We start from the raw sequence: 24284 nt of genomic DNA, 5'->3' as shown, positions 1-24284 counted from the left end.
ACCAAAATCATACTTGGCAAGATACGTCATACTTCATTAATCACAAGAAAGCATATTTCCAAGCTAAGCTTCAGAATCAATAAGGCAATATGTACAATGGTTATATCAATAAGCAGGGGAGAAGCAATCGAACTACTAGGGTGGGGGGAGGACCTACCAAATATGCATTACTTGTAATTTGAGCTGACATGGGTAGTAGCTAAGCGTGTGAGCTCTGAATCAGATATTGCCTCTGCTATATGTTCACTGGGTGGCCTTAGATAACTGCTCCCTCTCAATTTCAGTCCTGCAATGGGGATTTTAATTCTGACTTACCTTACAGGATTGTTGTATGGATTACTGAGAGAATTCATGTAAAGGGCTTTGGACACCATTAAGTGTTATTTAAATAGTAAATATTAACAAGTACCTGGGTTGATTTCATAAAATATGAACAGAAAACTAGTGTTAGGAAGCTAGTGTAGAAACCTAGTGTTAGGTCTTGTTAAATAATAACAAGGCTGCTGAAATAATATGCAAGGCTATGATTCTTTGCATGCCTGTCTATCTCTTCTAAATCTAGATGCAAATTGACAGAAAAACCACCCAGTTTAGGGATCAGGACTGGTAGCTCAATAATCTAAAAAAGGAAGTAATGTGGAGATGGTGTGTTGTGCCATAATATTTTGACATGATTCCTGGGTGAAACAGAAATGAATGTATTTCTCAGGAAAGATCCCCAAAATGGGGGGGGGGGGTGGAGAGAGAGAGAGTGAGTCTTCTTACAGACCTTTCTTCAGAAACCTATGTAGATTTTAAGGAATATCATTTTCCATGCATATTCCTTCACAGGAATAATTTCAAAACTGCTGTCATATAGGAAAGCATTGTGTATGAAGTGGATTTGTGTTCTATTGAACTATGGAGCTGTGCTCACTCATAATCAAGACCACTATTCTGGAGCTGTGGGATTAGGAAACGAGTCATGAGTCCTTGCAATATAATTCTATATTAACAATTGGGGGGGGGGATGTCATATACTTTTAATATATGAAATCTTTTTCATGAAAAAAATAAATCTCCTGTGGCACCCACTGTAATTTCTGGCTGGATCTGCCCCTGGGGCTGAATGCTCCACATAGCTGTGGCTTTGACATCTTTAGGGACTTTACCAAAGCTCTGAAAGGTAAAAAGCTTGGTCAGTGTATTAAAAGTTACTGGCTGACATGTTGTGCAGTGTAACAAGGGTGGTTCTGAGCTGCCCATGTTGCTGCTGGCTTCTAAGGAAGCCTGTAGTAGCAAGCTTTGTGCAAGAGCGCAAAAACTTCAAGTAGCACGGACACACTTCAGGAGTACCAATTATATGGGAAATAATGGTAAATCGTACTCTGCCAGTGCTTCCTTAGGAGGAAGATAATAAGACTGCCAGACACTGTTCCCTCTAAGGCATGCGCACGTGTGTGTGCTCACAAGTTTCTGGATGTCTGCTCAGGTTCATTTTAGATCCCACTCAGGAAGGCCCCACTCTGAATACATGTGCACACACACTGCCTTGATACTGCCGCCCAGAACAAAATTCATTCCACGCAGAGATGGAAAAACACACACAGAGGGACCACTGCTGCCAGCCCTTCCTCCCCCCCCCCCCGCCCAAGCCTTTCCTGAGCTGTTCTTCCTGCTGGAGTATGGGCAGCTCAGACCCACCGTGTTATCATGTGGGCTACTAACTGTACTTAACTGTTTGTACTGTTGTTTGGCTCAGAATAAGATAAAAGAAAATCACCTTTTTGTTTGTTTTCTTTTAGGATATGATTGACTTGCACCATCTTTATATCACCAATAACAACTTGGATCATATCCCACTTCCACTCCCTGAGAGTCTCCAATCTCTTCATTTGCAGGTGGGCTACAACTACATTACATATAGATATAGAAGATCATACTGATAGCAAACCACAGAACAGAGTTATGTCATGCTGTAATTCACACACATCTGGGGATATGAATAGCTTGTTCTGTGTTCAGATCCTGACACTGCAATCAAAGATGTTAAGGGGTGCAGAGACATTCACATTAGAGATGGTGAAAAGAACATAAAGGAGAGTTACAGTATGGGGTAGGAATTGTTGGGGGTTGTTATTTTTTACCCCCAGTGGGTAAAACAGCAGAGCACTAAGGAATGAGCGCACACTCCAGTTACAGAGTAGGTAGCAGAGGATGGTTTAGTTGTTGCAGCTATTTAGAGAAAACACATGGAGTTCCTTGTAGAACTAAATACTAAGTATTTATTGGTTAAGTACACTTGGATAGGAAAGACCTAAACCTAATCTAAAGGACTACATAATGAATAGGTAAGGAGGGAGAGAGATTTTTCCATCTTCTCTCTAGGAGGAAAGGAAGGATTGTGACTCAGCACAGGAAGTGTGGAAGAGTCAGATCAGGGATCATAGAGTAGAGACAGGTAGAACAGTTAAGAAGACCCTCACTCATTATCTCTACACCCAATCCCCCTAGTTGGTGCAAAAGGTCGATGCACTGGAACTCTATCTCCAACAGGACAGGAATTAGAATGTTGATGGATTCTTAGGGCTTTCAAAGTGACAAATAACACCCACCTCTGAAATTCTACATTATGGCCACAATCCCATACCTGCCAATATGTCCCTATTTTCCCATTCACCTGGGACATGTTGGCAGGTAAGAAATCCATAACAGAGCTTGATGTCAAGGGGATTAAGAGTGCTTAACTTTGTCCTTGATTGTGGTCTATATATTTTTTTAAAAACTGTAAACTCACAAATACTCTGTTTCTCACATAATGTATGAAACCATTCATTCAGAAGCATTCTTGATCCTTCAGTTACAAAAGGAGATGTTTCTGCTAACAAAATGAAACATGTGGTTTAAGCTCCCAAACTGTTTTGAATGAACTGACATGTGCCTTCTCATTTACAAATGTGCAAAGCACTGCATTCAGATCGATATACCCTTGCAAATAGTGTGACTAGTTTCAGCTACTAGATGGTCAAAGGTTGATATCCAAGTCAAGTGAAGCTTTACACAGCCTTCTGTACAAAAAAGACTATTCATTATTTCCCTCCTTGTAGTCCCTTGCAGTCTCACATATTGAATGTACAGGCCTTATGGGGGTGTGGGGGGCAATTACCCTGGGCCCCACACATGCAGTGGGAGGAGATCTGCATACCAAGTATGGTACAGTATTTGAAATAATTAGATCAGTCATTTTCATTCAAGGAGTAAAACTGATAGGTTAGAATATAAACCCATATTCAAGTGTTACCATATTTCAGTATTTGGGGATACTACATTGACACAAGATGTAGTGTCTGACACACTGTGCAACATTACGCACTCAGTCAAACATAGTGTTTGCACAATTGTGCAAGAGTGTTGTTGTGCAAGTGCAAAAATTGTGCAAATGGAGTTGCACAACAGTACGGCCATTATATATAATGGCCACACTGTTGTCCAACTCTGCACAATTTTTGTTTTTGTGCAACTGCATAAAGTTACATTCCACCATGTGTGTGTGATGTTGTACAATATGTCAGCTAGAGTGAAGATAGTGGGGTGGCCCTCAAATGAACATTCTTCTCCAGGCGTCTCAGACCTTAAATATTAGGGATGTGTGAATCGATTTGAGTCTATTAGACCTGAATCTGGTCAATTTGAGTTATTCGAGCTCAAAATGAATCTGCCCAGACACTCCTGGCCAAATTCAAGCTTGAATCAAATTGTGCCAGATTTGATTTGATTTGATTTGATATTCAGGTACTTCCTGTTAATTTCCCCAGATTCCCAGCTTTCATTAAAAAAAAAAAAAAAAGCTAAGCTCTAGCCCTTGAAGAAGTGGAGTTATGGAGCAAAATGTACGGTCACTATTTTTCAAGGGTTTGGTGTAAAATAACTTTTCCTCAGTGAATCCCTATGAAGATTCATAACACACCTTCATTTCTTCTATTCATTTAGACTGTCTTTGGACAGTGCCAACTGTCAACTCCATTGTGCCAACTACAAACCCCGTCCCCCGACAAAGCAGTGGGGTACTACTCAGTTTATGTTCTAGGAATTTTTTCAAGTGTTTAGACTCTGATGTCTAATAACCTATCCTCAAAATGAACCACTATGAAGGTTCATTACATACTAAAGAGTCTAAACACTTCAAAAAATCCTAAAATATAAACTGAGTATGCAGTGGCTTGCGGGTTGAGGGGTAGTTGGCACATTGGATGCCACTAATTCCACACACCCACCCGCAAAGCAGTGGGGTCAAAATGAACAGAAGAAATGAAGGTGCATAATGAAGACACCAAATGATCTAAACACTTCAGATATTCCTAAAAAATGTTGGCGATGGAGTTCTAGTGCATCAAACCTTTGCACCAACTATCCTAATTACCACTAGGGGTATTGGGAGTAGAAGTAGTTAGTGAGGGTCTCCTTACCTGTCACTGCTTTACCTCTACTCTATGACCCCTGCCTTGACTCCTTAGATATTTCCTGTGGGGAGTCAGTCCACTTCTTTTTCTCTTGGAGAGTAGGTGGAAACATATATCTCTCCCCACTTATCCATTATGTAGCCTTTAGACAGGAATAGGTCTTTACTATCCAGAATGTACTTCACCAATATACCAATTTAGATTTTACTACAATTTCCATGTGTGTTCTTTAGATGACTGCAGCAACAGAACTCTGCACTCTACTCTGTAACTGGAGTGGGTAGCTTCCTTTGATGGCACTTTGAAAGGCAAAATCAAACAAAAAAAATAAACTGAGTACGTGTGTGTGTGTGTGTGTGTGTGTAGTTGACACATGGTAGTTGGCACTGTCCAACGACAGTCAAAATGAGTGGAAGAAATGAAGGTGTGCAATTAATCCTCATAGGGATTCATTATGAGGAAAGTTATTATACACCAAAGAATCCAAACCCTTGAAAAATGGTAACATTTTGCTCCATAATTCCACTTCTACAAGGGCTAGAGCTTAGCTTTTTTAAATAAATAAATAAATAAATAAATAAATAATAATAATAATAATAAAGCTGGGGGTCCATTTTAGGGTAGGAATAGGGCAACTTCGAATCCCCATTATTATTTTCTATGGTGGGAATATACAAAATCAGTAAAAATAAAAAACTAAAATCATTAAGAATCAACCAAGTCCCCCACTGCCTTCATATTTGGGTGGTAAGTGGCACCCAAGGGGAATACCCACCACCCAAATTTGGTGTCCCTAGGACCTTTAGAAGTGGGCTGAATCAATCTGAATCGAATCCAACTCAAATCGAATCTGATCAGATAAAAGTTTGCAGGTTCAAGTTCTAATTGAATCTGGCTGATTCAATTCAATCTCAAATTGAATCACAAAAAATAGATTTGTGCACATCCCTATAAAAAAGGCCCTGTTGTAGAGCCATCTCCAGGTACATTATGGAACGTTGGCCTGGAAGGTGGAACATCTGCTTTGTCCCCAAGAACAGCTTTGCAGAGACCATGGCTGCACTGAACCTTTCTGTTCAGTTCTTTTCTGATTGTGGCAATTTCAGAAGCATAGAAATGTCATCTGAAAGCTTCTCTAAACAGCATTTTAAAAAAACAATTATTCACCCCTTTTCTCTTTCTCTCTTGCAGTTAAGGAGGGACTCTTTTCTTTTTTAGTTTTTAGAGTAAATGAATGTTGTCCCTCAGGGAGTTTTCTTTTCTTTTTCTTCTTCTTTTTGCATCCTATATATTTATGGTGCTACAGTTGCCACCACAAATATGGGGAGTAAAATCTCACCACTGTCAGCCATAACCATTGATTAATCAGCTTTGGAGAAAAAAACATCAAGTAGACTTTTGCCCACATTACTGGGGCCTTATGAAGAAGTTCACAATGCAAAGATTGAGGACAGGATGAGGTTGAGGATCATCCTCCTTGGTATCATAAAATAATGGGAACAAAATGCCAGATGGTAATAGCCCTATTCAGACATTATGTTGTATGAGTGTAGAGATGTCTGTACATTTGTATGTTTCTGTATGAATGACTGTACCTTCATTAATTTTAAAAGTGAACCTGGGAACAGACCCTTCTGCATGGTAGACATAGGAAGTGTACTGCTGTACCTGTGTTTAATGTAGCATGTGAATAATTGTACCTGCGTACACTGTACACTCATTGTACAAGTGCACTGGAATCTGCTCAATGGGCCCTTTGTGGAAGAGGGCTTTGTTCTCTTGTTGGAGGCAATGGAGTTAGGAAGGTGAATGAAAGGAGAGCACATAGATGGACTGGTTCTTCCCATGTCACAGAAAAGTTCTCCATAAAGACATATGAACATAACAATGTAGAGGATTCCACTTTTGTAGGGGCTCCCTGAGATCCTTGGAAGAAGAGCAGGATATAAATGTAATGATGATGATGATGATGATGATGATGATGATGATGGATCTGTTTCAAACATTTTCCTCACCACCAGGGCTCTGAGCCTTCCTTGATCTCAATGAACTGAGGACAAGGAATGGTCAGAGCCCAGGTGGGAAATAATTGTAGATCCCCCTGCCCCACCTTCTGGCATTCAGAAGCCAAAACAGTAGACAGTTACTCCTTGATATTTATTTATCTAATTATATTTCTTTATTACATTTGTATCTTCGCCTTCCTGTAAGGGGCACAAAGTGAGGTTTTAGCTTCACAACAACCTTCATTATTATGTTATGATAGACCTTTGGGAATTTAGATATCATAAAGTCTTGATTGCTGCTTATTTGTTTGTTTTTTAGAACAACAATATACAAGAAATGCATGAAGATACTTTCTGCAAAATGAAAGATTATTCTTACATTCGTAAATCTCTCGAAGACATCAGACTAGATGGCAATCCCATTAATTTGAGCAAAACCCCTTACGCCTATATGTGTCTACCTCGTTTGCCCATTGGGAGCCTTTTTTAAGTGTTGGCAGTAATCAAAATGTCATACATCATCATTTCTTTTGCAAATGAGCAGGTCATTGATTTCTATAGCATACTGCAGATCATATTTTTAAAACTCATAATATTGGAATATGGTTTCATTAATGTAAAATAATGAGTAAATAACCACAATCAATAACATATAATGCTAAATATAATGTCCATACCATATAATTACATATACTGAGGAGCTGGCAAGAATATGACGAATGAAGAAAATAAACAGACACATTAGAGTGGTAATGATTCCTGATCCATAATTTTAACTGCATTAAAGTTATAAAAGCAAAGCAATAAGAATTGTATGTAAATAGTAATTTGTGCAATCTTGTTTTTAATTATATTCGACATTCCTGATACATGCAAGCCTTTCTTGAATCTTTTTTTCATGAGAGCATAAGAGCAGCCCTGCTGGAACAGACCAAAGGTCCATCTGGTTCAGCATCTGGTTCCCATGATGGCCAGCCAGATGTTTCTGCTGAAATATTTTTACAAAATAAATATATCCCTTTGTAAAACACTGAACATTTCATCCATTAGAGGGGAAAGTTGGAAAGTGGACTTATACAAGTAAAATATGTACACATATGTCTACACTATACATTTAAACCAGTTTCAGGACAGTTAAATGATTGTGGGGTGTGGCTCTGAACCGAGGAACTACATTGGGAAGTGCAATTCTTTTAAATGGCAAAATATGTATTGCAAAAGGATTAGGATTGTCAAATCTGTTAGAAAATAAACATTTCTAGGGTTCTTTGATCTGAAACCAAGTGAAGTTTGTATTCTAGATGTGCTGTATTTTGTAGGAATAACTAGACTATACAGCAGTGAATTTATATCGTCCTACATCTGTATATAGGAAACTGTTTCTTATACCTCTACTAAGCCAACCAGCTATCTCAGAGCAACAATAAAACACTCCCATAAAATGTTAAGTTTCAAAGGAATCTTTCTCTGATACTATGGAAGAACAGCACTACCAAGTGTATTTAGAAACTAGTGTTGAAGTATGTATATTTGAATAATGTCATGAGGGGACAACAAACACATATGAAGCACCTGTCCTTAGCATATGCAGAGCATCCTCAAAGATGCTGGTGGCCAACAGCCAGATTAATGAAGCACTGGTGCAGTGAATATGCAGCACATGTGCACACTCAGGGGAGAGGCAATTGCCCTCTCCCCTTCCTTCTGAAGCCAACCGTGACTACTTTAAAAAAATGTCCCTGAGGACTGCATGACCTTCAGGGACATATTTTCAGGAATCACCCTCAATTGTAAGTCAGCAGTGGCAGCTGTTTACAGCCTGCCACACTTCCTTATCATCTGCTGCTGTTTTCACATTCTGCAACCCTATTAGGTTAAATTCCACCTTCCACATAGTAAAAGGATCAAGCTGCAATTCAGGGCTTGTGTCTTCCATGAAAAGAGCACTCTCTCACTTCTGATTATCATCCATCTCGCCCCCACAACATATTCTCTCTCTCTCTCTCTCTCTCTCTCTCTCTCTCTCTCTCTCTCTCTCTCTTTCACACACACACACACAATTGTGGGTGATCTAACATTCACTGTTTGTGGGCTCAAGTACCAAGTTTCCACAAAGCTAAAGAACAGCTCATTGTTTGATCCTCATTTCTTACTGACTTCACAGTAATGAGATTAGAACTATGCCAAATTTTCACACTAACATTTTCAAGCCAAAGAGTGTGTTTCTGAGGGGTACAAGAGGCATGCCCAACCCTCTGGCCTTCTACTGGTTGACATTGTTCTTTGTTCACTTTTGCAGCCATTTTTCATAACTTTAAAAAAAAATAACAGAGATTTATTTCTTCTTCACTACACAAATCCAGGTGAACACAGCAAATGAAGCCATGTGGACTTCGCTATGTCATCCTAATTCAGTTTAGGGGCACCAGAATGTGCACTGGAATGAGCAGTAGAATGCATATCCAAATACGTATCTCCTTGAAAGCCATGAAATATATGTTTGAATGTGCATCTGAATGGACATTCCAATAGACATTCTTCAAATGGCTCTTCTCAATGTACATCCAGTCCATACTCCCTATATTTCTATGCAGCAAACCACTGTGTTAGCCCAGTTCTCGAAACTCCAGGGTTGGGTGCCCCTTTGCAAATATTTTTGTGCCCTTTCTAGCATCTCTGAAAAATCACCCAGGCCCACTTTTCAAGTGCAAAAATGCTTGCTCATCTCTAGTCAGGATATCATATGTGCCATTACATTATACACTTATACATCGCAGAGATGAAAGTTGGACTCACACATATAACGGAAAGTAATGGCCCTTGAGTTTTAAGTGAATACATGCTTCCATCGCAAGGCCTCAGCTTGTCCTTGTCTTTCAGTGGATGAAGTATGTCCTTTTTCTTTGGTTTTGGGATGAAGGAAAAATGGCAACACTGGAGAATTCAGCTAACTTCTAGTGAGAAATGCATGCAAAGAATAGGACATACTTAGATTGTCGATTATTTTCTCAAATATATATCACCATTTCACAGACTACTACTGCCATCATGTGTCAAGACATGATATATCTTGCCAAATCCTTATACTTTGTGTGCACTTCTAAAAAATCACAACACATCCTGATTTTGACTGACTTTCAAGCATATCACCATGACAAAACTCATATGCCTTTTAGCTTTCTCATACTGCTGAGAAAATAAACATAGGCAAGGTGAAAATGGTAGCCTGTAGCTGCAAATGTGAAGTTTTCTCTAGTAATAAATGATGAAATAATAGGATTCATTCTCTTTCCAAAAGATTATTCTTCTCAGCATATCAATGGTCACTCATCTAAAGTAGTCTTGTTTGTTCAACTGAGGGTATCTGAATCTTAAATTCAGACATCGTTTGGAATGCTACATTTATATGCAACTTCCAAGTTGAATAACGAAATACATGAGGGTAACCAACTGTTAAGAGCAGCATTTTACTTTCCCCCATGGGTAGGAATATCAGCCCTTCACTTCTATTTTACTTCTTTTTCAAGAAAGTAAAAGTGTGCACTAAAAAACTGGTTGTAGCTAAATCTGTGATCTCGTGATCCAGTGTTTAAGGCATGGAATAGATGGGTCCCTTTGACAATTGCCCTGGACTGAGGCCCATTTACTTTATCCCATACAAAATCAATAGAGTTACTATTTAAGGTATGTTATTTGTTTGTTAGGGTATTCTTTGCCTGCTTTTTTTTAGTCATGTTGATTCCTAAAGCAGGGTACAATTCACATTCACAATAGAGATAAGGTCTATAGAGACAAAAAGTGCAGAAGGATGGAAGGCTGTTCAATGTATATGGATTTCAAACCTTAACAGTTACATGGCTAGAACCAATGTTTATTCTCCATGTCCATAAATGGCTACTAAGGCAGGCAGGTGTCATTTGTGCATAGCGGGTGGGGTATGTCCTTTCTTTCTATGGCAGCAGTGGTTCTTCAGAGGATTTCCCATAGGGATTTCTCCCCAGAGGATTTCCCCACCACGAACCAAATTATATTCATTCATTCATTTGATTTCTACACTACCCTTATTGGCTTGCATCCTTTCTTCTGTGAATGGACTTCTACTAATGGAATTGGGCTTTCCCACCTATGCCATGGGAACAGCAGAGGTGGCAGCGAGAGCATCTTCCATCTCCCCTCCTCCCTCCCAAATGACTGAAGGCCCATCTGCAGTCTGTTATGGGCCTTTCTCTGCACATGGAGAAATGTGCAGTCATTTGGGAGGGGGGAGGGGAGATGGAAGGAGTTCGCCCTCGCTGCCGGCACAGCAGCATTGCAAAAAGGCAGAACTTTCCCCTTGGCCCACTACACTGCAGCTGCTCCTGCCCCGTCACCTGTGCAGCATTTTACAGATAAAGGGGGGGGCTTTCCCCTCACCCCCCCCTGCAGCCGCTGCTGTGCAGCCTTTACTGACGTTATCCCGCCATGCACAGCAGCAGTTTTTAAGGAGAAAAAGAGATGCTTCCCCCCTCCACCCTAACCCTCGCAGCAGCGGCAGGGGCGGCAAATCCTTGGCCGCCTACGGGTTGCCAAAGGCTTAATCTACCCCTGGCCATTGCAGAGTGCAGCCCTCTGTGCCTCCAGAAAAGCCACTCATGAGAGCTGGGGAATCCTCCAGAAAGACATGGTATGTGGTTCGAGAGATTTCAGTGGGAAGGGGGATACGTGAAACGTGTGGTGTTTCTTTTGGAAGTGGAACTACCTTCTGCTTGTTCAACAGAACCTTTGGATCCAAGCCAATATAATTTTTGGACATTCCACTACGGGCCTAACTTCATATTGTACACAAACACATACAACCAAATCCTAATGACTGTCTTGTTCCCAAGTGGGGTGCCACAAAAGTATCTGTAAGACTTGGCAGCAGGGCAGACTCCTGCTTAGCTCCCAGTGAAGCAAATATCTTGCTGCATACAAGGCAACTTAGAGCCAAACCACGTCTAACATTTAAAGTGACATTAAACGTTGCTTCATTTTTCCTATACTGAATAGCAGCTGGATCGGGAGGCCACATGAATCAGTACCATGGCAGAGGGAAAGGGGCCTTTAACCATATACCACCATGGTTCTGAACCATGTCAGCCCTGATCCAGCTTCAATTTACCCTAAGTAGTGGTGGAGAAACCTCCCATTAGCATCAGAAGCTAAGATAATCTAGAAATTATCTGGAGTTAAATGTGGGCTTTAATAGTCCTGCAGCCATGGTGGTGTCACCATCTCTAACTCCACTCAGGAAAGCTGTTCCAGCTTAAAGGGGGTGTACCCTATTCTTCAGGCAATGGTTCCAGTGGGATGCAGGAACCACCAGCTACCTGGCTGCAGGTTGTAGTTGTGGGGTATCTTCCTGTATTTTGGAGGAAATTTCTTTGGAGTCAGAAGAGGGAGACATATCAACCTCCTTGGGTAAGCAAATATTGCCAGCACTAGCTCCTAGGGCTTCTTTCTTGTAGGAGTCTCCAACAAAGTCAGTATTTCTGGGGGCCTTTCTGGACATATTTCCTATCCCCATCTCCCTCATTCTTTAAGGCTTCAGGGCGAAAGCCTGTGACCATGACAAGTGCTCTTTTATATATCAGAGGTTCACAATCTTGGGTCCCCAAACATTGTTGGACTACAACTCCCATCATTCCCAGACATAATGGCCTTTGGTTATTGTCTCTGGGGATAATGAGAGTTGTAAAACAACCATCTGGGAACCAGAGATTAAGCCCTGACTTAAGGAACCTTTTGGGAAGCAGGCCATTTGGAACTGAAAAGGAACAATGGGATACTTGACCCTCGCCTTGCTCACAGCTTCAAATGCCCCCCCCCAAACCTACTTCCACTATCAGGCCTGAAACATTTATTTGTGGGGGCAAGCATGTTTGGAACCCTGCATGGGGAAAGCAGCTTGAGTTGAGCATTTGGGACAACCAAGTAGTGAGTGGGGGAACGGCTAAGCACCTACAATGCTTTTCCACTCAAAGCCACCACCCCTTTAAGTACCCCTTGCTGAAATAAAAGGAATATCACAGTTGTTCCTTAGGGTTGACCTACTGACCCAAAAAATTCATTAAAATCACCTGATTGTCCAATTGCTTTGCAGGCAGGGTGGTAGGTAGCACCCATCATGCACTACCACCCAACCCGTTTTGGTGTCCCTACGCACTACCCAAGGGGAATAATGGGCCACTTCAAATCCCCATTATTATCTATGGCAGAACCAATTCAAAACAGTTCAAGTCCAGTTCAGATTTGAACTGGACCAGCAGCTGGTTTGATAAAACCGGTACTCATACCGGCAGCTCTGGTTCAAATCCAGTTTGAATTAAAACCGGACCTCTGGTTCCAGTTTTATGCACACCACTAATGGCAGGTGTGTGAAGTCAGTTACCCTGGGGTCTAAGAGAGACAAGAGCCTTTGATTCTCTAGAGCTGCTCAGAAAAGAACATAGATGACAGTCTCACTCAAGTTTTAAAAGCCAGTAGAATGTCCAGTCACAGCCCCGCCCATTGCTTTATGATTGGTTCCCTGTTGCTAAGGGTGACCGGGATGCTTTATTCAATGTGTACAGGACTCTCAGGAGGAAAGGAAGTCACCACCCCCAGTGGTATGACACCCATGGCCAATTGAATCTGGGTCCAAGCAGCATCTCACATCAGGGTCTCATTGTGTTATGAGCAGTGTCTGGAAATAAGCAACAAAGCCAAGAAGAGTACAGCAGCAAAAGAACAGGAGGAACGCTACTGGAAAATCAGGATTGGGTGCCCCGCTGCTTAGGGGCAGCAGGATAACACTGCATAACACCCAGAAAACCACACAGGCAGTTGATCACTATAGAAGGAGAAACACCTGGGAAGCCAGCAAGTACAAAAAGTGAGGAGCTCCTTTTTGGAAGATATCCCCATTTATCTCCCACTAAGATGTGGAGACAGGGGAAGAGGTGTTATCAGCAGTCATCAGTGCAACAAGGATACATCAGTCAATGGCCTGTGATGGCATGGAGGGTCCTAAATGTAAGAAGAAATAACTCAGGAGTTTCTCACCACAGTCATTATGGTAAGAACCTGCAGTGGCCCAAAGCCCATGGCCCTGCAGAACGGAAGTACTGTCGTTTCCCTAAGAACTGTAGGCGCTGGAAGAAAAAGAGAGGCTGCTGGTGGACAACAAGACCATACTGGAGCAGGAAAAGATCATATAGGAAGAAGCAAAGTACACACTGGTGTAGTGCAGGTCACCGGTTGCGCTCCAGATTCTGCCAAAGCTGCTGCCGCATCTTAAGTCAGATTCGGTTCTACAAGAGGCAGCGTTTGTTTATGTGTGCAGCTATAGAGGGACGACTGCGCCCAATGAATCTATGTGGGTGGAGAGTACCAGGAATGCGTGCTCCTAGGAACACAACACAGTTTATCATGCATCAAGTGTATCAAGACATGCGCCATGAGGAGGAGAAGAAAGCTGCTGCCAAAGCAAAGAAAAGAAATAAAGAAAAATCAGAACCACAGCTTTCCACAGGAGAAGACTACAACATGGCAGCAGGGAGTGCCAGTTGCATGGCCATCATTTCAGCTATGACCCCAGAAAGGAGCATTTTTGCAGGAGATGAGGAGGCTAGAGAATATGAGAGCAGCTGGAAAAGCCAAACATGTGAGCATATTGATCCTGAATCCCACCTTAGCATTTCATGTGAGACATAAAAATACAGTGACTGGATCATAGAAAGTATCTGGCTTTGGATTCATCAGTAATTAAGGAAATACCTTGATGTCCAGATTCTTGAATAAATGTGTATTCTGCTCTCTCAACTCTGTTTCCTGGTTACCTTATTATTCACATTGTGTAGACAGTCTCAAAAGATTCAATTATTATTCATGCTTTAGATCTTGAAATTGATTCAGGAACTCACCACTTGATCAAGTCTTATTCAGTATAGATTGGCTCTGATCCAACTAAAGTTAGATATGAGTACATTCAGTGGGACAAGTGGGACTAAGTGAAGTCAGACTAGGGCTAATGATTTTAGATATAAACTGGAAAGAACTGAGAATGCTTGAACTCCATGGAGATCAATGAGGCATGAAAGCTTGACTTGAGTAGGATTATGACTCAGTTCTATATGTCCTTGCTCAGAAGTCTCAACTATGTTCAGTGGGGCTTATTTCCCAGTAAGGACTGCAGCTTAGCTTGCTCTAGATAATGCCTTAAAGAAATATCCACTCTCTCCCTCCTGGAAACACATACGCACGGTATGAAGTCACAGCTGTCACTGTCATCAGGCAAGTATACTCCTTCCCAGGGCTGTCCTTAGAGAGCCCTGGAAGGGTGCAGGGCCTGAGGCAAATCAGCCAGTGCGGGGCCCCCTTCCAGTTAATTCTAATGGGTGTTAAAAGAGCAGGTCCCCGGGGCGGTCACCCAGCTTGCCATGCCCTAAGGACAGCCCTGATCCTTCCCACTATCAAAACAGATTCTGGGAGACTTAAGGATGGTTACAAGGGACTAGGATGCAAATGTCTTTTGAAATCATCTTCGGTATTTTGTCATTGCAGGTTGAGCTAAGCCAAGTGTATGTATTCCATAGTACTCAGGCACATTCAAGACAGTTCAGTAGCCCCAGACACAGAAATAATATACCACTGACTGATCTTCAAGAATAGAGGTGTTAGGAATAATATTGTGTGAGCATATAAAAAAACAGGCAAAGCTACATTGGACATATTTAAGTCAGAAACCTGACTTATAGCCAATAGCCTTCAGTAATGATGGAGTGAGAGACTTCCAGAGTGAGCTTCCTTCACGCAAAGCCTCTGGTCTCATTTCATAGCAAGTTCAAACACTTTTGAGTTGGGCCTTATTTGTAATGGAGCTTGCAGCCTGTCCCTCCCACTACCCAGACCTCTATTCAAATCCCCCTACTCTCCCCATATGCCAAAAAATGGGAAAAGGAAAAGAGAAGCAGGGAGGACTCCCTTCCATGCACAAAAGACTCCACAAGCCTTAAGTTGTAATGATGTGTGCGGAGCATCACTCCTTGCCTGGGTTAATGAGGCTTGTAATTCACTACAAAATGGCTGTGCAGCAAACATAATAGGTTCCCAAGCTACTTGGAAACAAATTCAGTTCTCAGTAAATGGCACTTACTGGAAAAAGCACTTTGATAACTGGGACATAATCCATCCCTTGTGTAATGTCCGGGATCAAAGGTGTTCACCTGTGTGTTGTCCCCTACACACATTTAGTCCATAGGGGAACAGTACCTCCAAAGGATGAGAGACCACAAAACCCATATTATAGACCTTGCTTGGTCTGGGCCAGGAAAGACAAGAAAGAAGCCAGCTGGACTTGTATAGACTGGCCATACTGATGCAAACATCACAGGACTGAGGATACATGAATGCACTGTTCTAGCTGGTTCCTTCTTCCTCCAGCCTAGTACGGAAGGAAAGGGTTGTTGGTAGGAGCTTTGGAGACTACTAGGACCTTGTCCCTACTGCGCCCTTCTTGGACAGATCCAGTGTGTTGTCCTGCTGTGAACAACCTCCATTCCTGGGCTGGTAATGCTACACAAGATGTCCTGCTAGGAACTCTGGAGGGCCTCCTATAGTGATGTCACAGTGCTTCATCTGTGATGGCAAAGGCATAATTTGGTTTCTGTGTCTATATAAACAAAAGATCCTTATAGGAGCTGACAGCCTTTTTTGTTGTTCAAAGGATGGAAGCAAGATTACAGTATCATTAATTATAAAATATTTCAAAGCTAGGCCAACTTGAGCTAGTGAACAAGCTCCGTTAATCCAACTAGCTCTCTATCTCATTCTGTCCCCTGTCAGACTGATCACTAAATCTTTATTTCACAGTTGGCTTGGAAAATTTAATTTTGGAACCTGCGAGAAAGATAAATTGCTTAAAAATGGAGACTACATTTGTGTAGAAGAAGTGTATCTTTTGCATTCAGTAATACTTCTACAAATAGGAAATCGATTCCTATTTCCTGTTTTTCATTATAGAGAAAAGCTTATGGCAATCCTCGGGGCACTTACTCAAAAGCAGTCTTATCGATTGCATGCTAAAGCTCCAGTTTAGGTGTCTAATATTTCAATGGGAATGGCAAGAGTGCTTTGCATAACTGGAGCACAGCCTGACCTGGTGCTTTTATTGTTGATTACAATTTTTACGTAAACCATTGCGGGAAGTTTGCCTTAAAAGTGGCATCAGTATCTCTTAAATAAATAGTGCTAAGCTGAAATGGTGGTGGGAAATTTGGCACAAGTGGGGAAATTTGCTCCCCCCCCCTCCAAAAAAATTTCTATCTTGCACATGCTTTTGTAAAAGGGTGTGAAACTGTTCTCAAGGGTGCAGCAGGTATTGGAGAAGGAATTGTCAACGCAATTGGGCTAACAACAGCTTCAGCTGGATCCAGTCTCCCTTACTGTAAGTTGATCAATTAGGGCAGAACGTGAATGAGGATGCACCACCAGATATAGAGCCCATAGACAGTAACATAATGCAGACTGAAACTTTCTACATTTGGAAGTACATTTCCCTCCAAGCAGCTGGGGTGAGTTTGAGTTTGCTCCACACTCAAAGACACAGAGAAAAGGACACAGAGAGCAGCCTTGCCCTTGTGCTGACATATTCAGAAGCTCTGCCCCCTGTTGTCCACAGTTCCAGAGACAAAATTTTCTGCAGAGACACAAGCTGTACTCATGGACAAATTCTTCCCATGAGTGGAATGTCGGGGGTGTGGGTGTGGGTGGAGCTTCTGTGCATGTCAGTGTGGGGTGGGGCTTCAAAGCGCACCTTCAGAGATGCTATAAGCGAGTTCAGCATGCCTTCTTTTTGTAATGCCTGAACAGGGCTTTACAAAAGTTCCAGTTGACTGAAGCAGAACTGTCTATGCAATGAACTGAGAGAAAGGCAGTTCCCCGCTGAGGATCTGAGAAGTTATCTAGGGTTGGGAGGCAAAATCGGTCAAGCATATTTTAATAATTGATATCCCACCTTTCTACATAAAATGAACCCAAAGTGGCTCATAGGACAAGCCCCCCCTCCCCACAAAAAACCCTTTTAGAAAAGCAAGGGAGTGATAGAAGATCAAAGCCCAGAACATCACATCTGGCCATATCAAATGCCTTCTGAAATATTCATCAAATGCTTTCAGAAAAAGTTAGGTTTTAATCTGCTGTTTAAAAACATTCAGCATCAAGGCCTGGTGAACCAGCATGGGGAAGAAGTTGCGCAAGATTGGCATGATTACTGAAAGGCCCTGATGCTAGTGGATGTCTGCTGAGCTTCACTCAGTGGCAGCACCCAGACCAAGGCCTCAGATGTTGAACTGAACATGCACAGGGACACCTGTGGAAGGAGGAAGTCCTTAATAGGGATCTGCAAAAAATTTCGGGCACAGAACGAAAAAACTTCTGAGGTGTGAATTCTCATTCTATCATAGCAAATGAGATTTTTTTCAATTAAACAACTCTCATGACCCCACTTTCACTTTTTCACACTTTCCTTTACTATGAATAATATGAGGAAGTAATCAATTTAGCACACTTCACCTTATGAAGACAAACCTCATACAAATAAATTCACCATAATTCACCCCTCTGCCCAATCACTCTTAAATTGGGGATGGGTGGTAGCCTCCACCCATTAGGCACTATCTACCAGCCCACCCCACTCCTTTGGGGCAGATCCACTTTCTGCCCCCAATCTGCCCCAAAGACACCCAAACTTCAAAAATTCTCAAAAAATTAGCCCTCTGCCCAATCCCCCTGAAATTGGGGTGGTAGCCTCCACCCATTATGCACTACCACCCCACCCCACTATTTTGGGGCAGATCCACTTTCTGCCCCCAAACTGCCCCAAAGTCACTAAAACTTCAAAAATTCTCAAAAAATCAGCCCTTTGTCCAAACCCCCTGAAATTGGGGTGGTAGCCTCCACCAATTAGGCACTACCACCCCACCCCACTATTCTGCCCCAGGCCCCACTTTCTGCCCCAATATGCCCCAATCTGCCCCAAAGACATGAAATTTTCAGAAATTTACCAAAAATCAGCCCTTTGCCCAATCCCCCTGAAATTGGGGTGGTAGCCTGCACCCATTAGGCACTACCACCTCACCCCACTACTTTTGCCCAGATCCCATGCTATGCCCCCGAACTGCCCCAAAGTCACTAAAACTTTAAAAATTCACCAAAAATCAGGATTTTGCCCAATCCCCCTGAAATTGGGGTGGTAGACTCTACCCATTGGGCACTACCACCCCACCCCAAAATTTTGCCCCTGGGCCCCTTTTTACCCCCCCGAATCGATTTGGATTCGGATTCGGATTAAATCCAAATCCGAACCGAATCAAGGGTGATTCGGGTGACCCAGATTCGGGCACAAAACAGAACAGGGGTGATTCAGTTCGGGTCCGAGCTGAATCACCCGAAATCCCGAATTGCACACCCCTAGTCCTTAAGACACAGATTGTTTTAAAGGTTAAAACCAACACTTCAGATTGAGCCCAGAAACAAGCAGGGAATCAGTATAGGTCTCAAACGATCTGAATAATATGGTCCAATCAACTAGCACCAGCCAACAGTCTGGCCATAATATTTTGTCCCACCTGCAGTTTCCAGGTGCTTTTTAAAGTGCAGCCCCACCTAAAGCACTACAGATTCTCTGGTCAAACCTTCCTCCTCGCAGTGGTTGTCTGAGAGAAAGTCAAGGGCTCAGCATATGGCTCCAGAGCACTCTTACATTACCTTCCCCATCCCTGTAAAGGTACCAACGCTCGCAGTACTCCCAAAGTTTCTAATTGCTATGTATTTGTGTCCAGGTTGTAATACCTCAATGGGCCTTATGTATTTAGCAGAGATTCACTCCACAGATGATCAGCAACAGAGTGGTTTGTTTGGTCCCTCCCTTTCCCCAGTCCTCCCAAACACAATCCCTGAGTTCCAAATCTGCCCAACTCTTGGCAATGCTTTGCCTCATCATTCCCTCCCTTACCACTGGTTGTGGAAAAGCTGCAAGAGCTTCTTTGGCTTTTTTCGCTGCTCTCAGCTGGTGGGAGCCTAGCCGTGGCACAGCTATACAAAGGCGGAGAGCTTACAGCTTTCTTGTAATAGGTTAGAGGGAAAGGACAATGCCTTCAGCTGGCATTAAATTGGGGGGTGGAGGGTGGGCATGTTTCAGTTAGGAGTTTTGGTGAATGATGATCTTGTATTTCTGAATATTCTTCTTTTATGTCTTTGGCAACATTTTACACTATTATATTACTATACCATACTGCTTTGCTAGTGCCACAGACAGGGGTTAACACAATTGTTCAATCTGCTTTTTTCAATGAAAATCTCTGGTATGAAGCTAAAGTGGGAGCTAAATGAGGAGGAACAAGGTGATATCAGAAACCAAAGTTCCCCAAAAGTAAAACAGGGGCAAGAACAAATTTCCAAAACACTACCTATGGTTTTGATGACTCTTTAGGTAGAAGAATATAAGTAACAGAAGTGCTACATGGTGCGCAAACATTATTATGTGATTTTCTGAACAAGCTCATGGTCAACTCATCTGTAGTACACATTGAAATATAAAGAGCTGAGATAATGATCTCAAAACTGTGGTGCACTCTCTGGTAACCTCTGGGCTTGACTACTGCAATGTGCTCTACTTGGGGCTGCCTTTGTATATAGTTTGAAAATTTCAGTCAGTTGAAAATGCAGTGGCTAGATTGGTCTCTGGGGTGTCTCGGAGAGACCATAATATGCCTTTAAAAACCAATTGCATTGGCTGCCAATAGGTTTCCAGGCAAAATAAAGTGCTGGTTATTATCTTTAAAGCCCTAAACAGCTTATGAGTGGGTTACCTGGGAGAGCACCTTCTTCTGCATGATTCCACTGTACATTAAGATCATCGAGAATGGACCCTCTCCATATACCACCAGATCATCTGGCGGTGACTCAGGAGTGGGCTGAGTCACTCCTGGGCTGTGGAATGGGTTCCCTATAGACCAGGGTGGGCAACTTTGGCCCTCCAGCTGTTTTTGAAGCTGGAGGGCCAAGGTTCCTCACCCCTGCTATAGACATTCATGATTTAACATCTTTACCAGCCTTCAAAAGAGCCCTTAAGACACATTTTTTAGCCAAGCCTTTAGCAGTCTCTGAATGTTTTAAACTTTTTAATTACTGTTTAAAAATTTTAATTGCTGTTATCTTTGAATGTTTTAAAGTTTTTAACTGCTGTTTTAATAGTTGGTTTTATTTTGTTTTTATTGTGTTTATTTTTGTGAACCACCTAGAGCCTTTGGACTCAGGCGGTATATAAATTAAATAAATTATAATTCATACCAACAACAATAATAACAATAAAGAAAATAAGAGCAAAAGAAAAGCCCTGATCAATCAGAGTTAACGTTAATCTAGTTCAGCATCCTCTTTTCAGCAATAAACATCTAAATGCTTTCAAGAAGTACTTGAATGGAACATGAAGGCAAAAGTCCTCCCTCACTGCTGTCTCCCTCACCAGCAAATGGTAATTGAGAAGAATATTAACTCTGAATATGGAGATTAATTTTTGATACCATAACTAATACTACTGATAAAACCTGATATACTGATACGCTGAAAGTGGTATCTCCTATCTGCAGATACAAAGGACTGAACCCGAGCTAATTTGTATCCCAAAACAAGAGAGCTGCACCAATCCACAAGAGAAATAAGTTCTTCTAGTAAGAACTAATCTGCCTAATTTCCTTTCACTATCCCTGCAACTGGACTAAATTTGGTCCAAATCAGTTAGGCAGTTCATAAGTTAGCCCACTTGTGCCTCAAACGTTCATATATCTGCCACCTTGAATTGGGGTGGATGGCATCATCACAAACTATGTCTGAGGTGTCCCTACAAATATATCGAATTTGGTTCAAATCAGTTCCCAATTGCATCTCAAATGTTTATGTGTCCGCCATCTTGAATCAGGTGAATGACATAATCACAAACCATGCCACTGAGATGACCCTATGTGTCCCTACAGCTGTAGCAAATTTGGTCCAAATCAGCTAGGCAGTTCACAAGTTAGCCCAATTGCACCTAAAATGTTTATGCATCCGCCATCTTGAATTGGGGTGGATGACATCATCACAAACTACGTCATTGAGGTGTCCCTATGTGTCACTCACTACAATGTACCAAATTTGGTTCAAATTGGTTAGACAGTCCACAAATTAGCCCACTTGCGCCTCAAATGTTCATGTGTCTGCCATCTTGAATAATCACCAATCGATGTCATTGAGGCATCCATATGTGTTCCAACAGCTGTAGCAAATTTGGTTCAACTAGGTTAGGTGGTTCACAAGTTAGCCCACTTTCACCTCAAACATTTACACAGCCCCCATCTTCAATTTGGGTGGATGACATCATCACAAGCTTCACCATTGAGGTGTTCCTATGTGCCCCTACAACTGTACCTGATTTGGTTCATATTGGTCCAGGCATTCCAAAGTTGATGTGGGGGCACACACACAAACACATACACACACGGAATGCCAGTGGTCTCATAAGCTTACCAGAAAGTAGGCTAAAAAGTGAAAAATATGTAAAGAAGACATGGTTACACAGGAACTGCCTTATACCAAATAAGTCCTTTGATCCATCTAGCTCAGTATTGTCTACACTGACTAACAGTGTAACAATTGCCACCACAGAGCAACCAGGGACCAGTGTGCTCTGAGTGAGGAGATGAGAGAGAGAGAGAGAGAGATAGAGAGAGAGAGAGGCTGGGGACCTGCCACCATCCAGCTCCTTTGTCCCACTAGTGGTGGCCCCTCCCTCCCCCATCTGCCACCACAGAGCGACCAGGGACAATCTTTCTGTGAGGGGAGGAGAGAAGAAAAAAGTGAAACTAAGACCCAGGTAAAGCAGTAAACATGTGGCTTGATATATTGTTATTTATTCAAGTTTATTGTAAACCACTTTGGAAGGTTCACCTGAAAAGTGGTATATAAATTCAAAACAAACGAACAGTGGCTGTCCAGGATTTCAGGCAGAGGTTTTTCCAAGCCCTAAGTGGAGATGCCAGGGATTGAACCTGGGACCTTCTGAACGCAGAGCTTCTGCTTAGCTAAAGCCCTTCCCTGAAACATGGTGTGTGTGTATGTGTGTGTGTGTTAACAATTTTTTCAAGCCACAGTTTACCAAGGTCATTTCTCCATTGCTTTCATAAGAGATGAAGGAAACTCGCTTCTATTGCCCCTACTTTATGGAGACAATATAACAATGTAGTCACTTGAACTCATTTATTTACGGTCAACAACCAAATAAACACTATAGCAAAGAGCAATACAGTACAATACAATAACACAGGTAAAAATTTAAAAACCAGTTTGCAGACACCTTATTTTGCATGCCTCCAAGCAAAAGCAAGCAATCCTATGGGTAACTTCTTCATGCTCATCTCCTAAGAAATAAACAATAAAATGTTCCTCAGACCAATCCAAATGTTTCTTTTGATAGGGGGCGAGCAACATAGTCGCTAATTTTGCCCTGAAATTCAAAGTGGTCACTCCATAATGACTTGGTTAGGAATATAAATCTGTCCAGTTTGGTGGACAGACAGTTTGGTGGTGACACTGCCTCCCCCTCACCCAGAAGTTCTTCTCTGGTTTGGAATGTTACACTAGGTCCTTACGTGTGAGGTCAGAGGTCAGCAGACAAAACATCCAAAGACAGCAGCAGAAGCTTTTTAAAAAAAATGTTAACCCTTTGCTTTTGATGAAACTTGTTGATATTCTCCTCAACAATCATGAACATTCACCAAGAAATCTTTGAAATACTGGATCCATTCTGAATCAAGACAAGGGGAGCCCGACTATATCACTAATTCACACTAACAATAACTATTATAACACCTTTGTTACGTATCAGTATGCACTGCCTCATCTCAATGTTCTCTTATACTGATACTACATATATAAGTTGAATTTTCAAAGGTAAAAGAATATTTTACCTTTATCATTATCATTAAATCATGCAGACAACTAAATCACCATAAAGCATAATTATTAGATGAGTGCAGTAACAGACTCTTCCACTTGGCGGTACTATTTTCAAAGAAGAAAAAACGAGTTGACAGACTCCATTTAGACACATACATTTTTATAAAATGTTTTTACATTTTAATGAATAGATTAGATGAATGCCTCCAATCTAAAAACGTATTTTTGAAATATTCTTCATACACCTCACCAACAGAATTGTTTCATTTGTCTGTAACAGCTTGAATTGTTTTGAAAGCTTTGAATGAAAAATTTGGAGGCTTTAAATTAAGAGAGGAGAGCTGTTCTTGTGGTAGCAGGCAGGCATTGTCCCCTTTGCTAAGCAGTATCTGCCCTGATTTGCATTTGAATGGGAGACTACATGTGAACACTGTAAGATATTCCCCTTAGGGGATGTGTCTGCTCTGGGAAGAACATCCACATGCTTGCATGCAGAAGGTCCCAAGTTCCCTCCCTGGTAGCATCTCCAAGATAGGGCAGTGAGAGACTCCTGCCTACAAACTTGGAGAAGCCACCGCTGGTCTGTGCAGACAATATACAACTAATTGGACCAATGGTCTGACGTGGTATTAGGTAGCTTTCTATGTTCCTAAGATTGTTGTGATTCTCACTCAAGTAATTTGTGATGTATGAAAGCCAGTGGTAAATCACATGGGAGAGGGCTTTCTCAGTGGTGACCCCAAACCCTCTGAAACTCTATGTGAGATTCAACTGGAACCTTAGCCCTGTTCAGAAATTCAAAAACAAGGAATTCTATATTTATGTAGAGTGTTCGGGGAGCACTCCT

General features: G+C 41.8%; 1 protein-coding gene and 1 long non-coding RNA gene across 2 annotated transcripts in view; one reads left to right on the top strand and one right to left on the bottom strand.

Moving 5' to 3' along the window:
- Positions 1–6949, top strand: part of EPYC (epiphycan) — a 48475-nt gene extending 41526 nt beyond the window's left edge. The window contains exons 5-6 of the mRNA XM_053257904.1: positions 1785–1880; positions 6765–6949. Coding sequence (XP_053113879.1) covers positions 1785–1880; positions 6765–6935 — 267 coding nt within the window. The 3' untranslated portion in view covers positions 6936–6949. The remainder of the gene's footprint in view (positions 1–1784; positions 1881–6764) is intronic.
- A 206-nt stretch (positions 6950–7155) lies between these two features.
- On the bottom strand, positions 7156–16021 carry LOC128328178 (uncharacterized). The gene is made up of 3 exons (XR_008309061.1): positions 15600–16021; positions 9242–9399; positions 7156–7433 (listed from the first exon to the last, which is right to left on the bottom strand). It is a non-coding gene; the product is annotated as an uncharacterized LOC128328178 (long non-coding RNA).
- Positions 16022–24284: the final 8263 nt, after the last annotated feature.

Source organism: Hemicordylus capensis, chromosome 5, assembly GCF_027244095.1.
Source record: "Hemicordylus capensis ecotype Gifberg chromosome 5, rHemCap1.1.pri, whole genome shotgun sequence".
Classification (NCBI taxonomy): domain Eukaryota; kingdom Metazoa; phylum Chordata; class Lepidosauria; order Squamata; family Cordylidae; genus Hemicordylus; species Hemicordylus capensis.
Note: the sequence above shows the minus strand (reverse complement) of the source record. Positions and strands in the feature narration are given on the sequence as shown.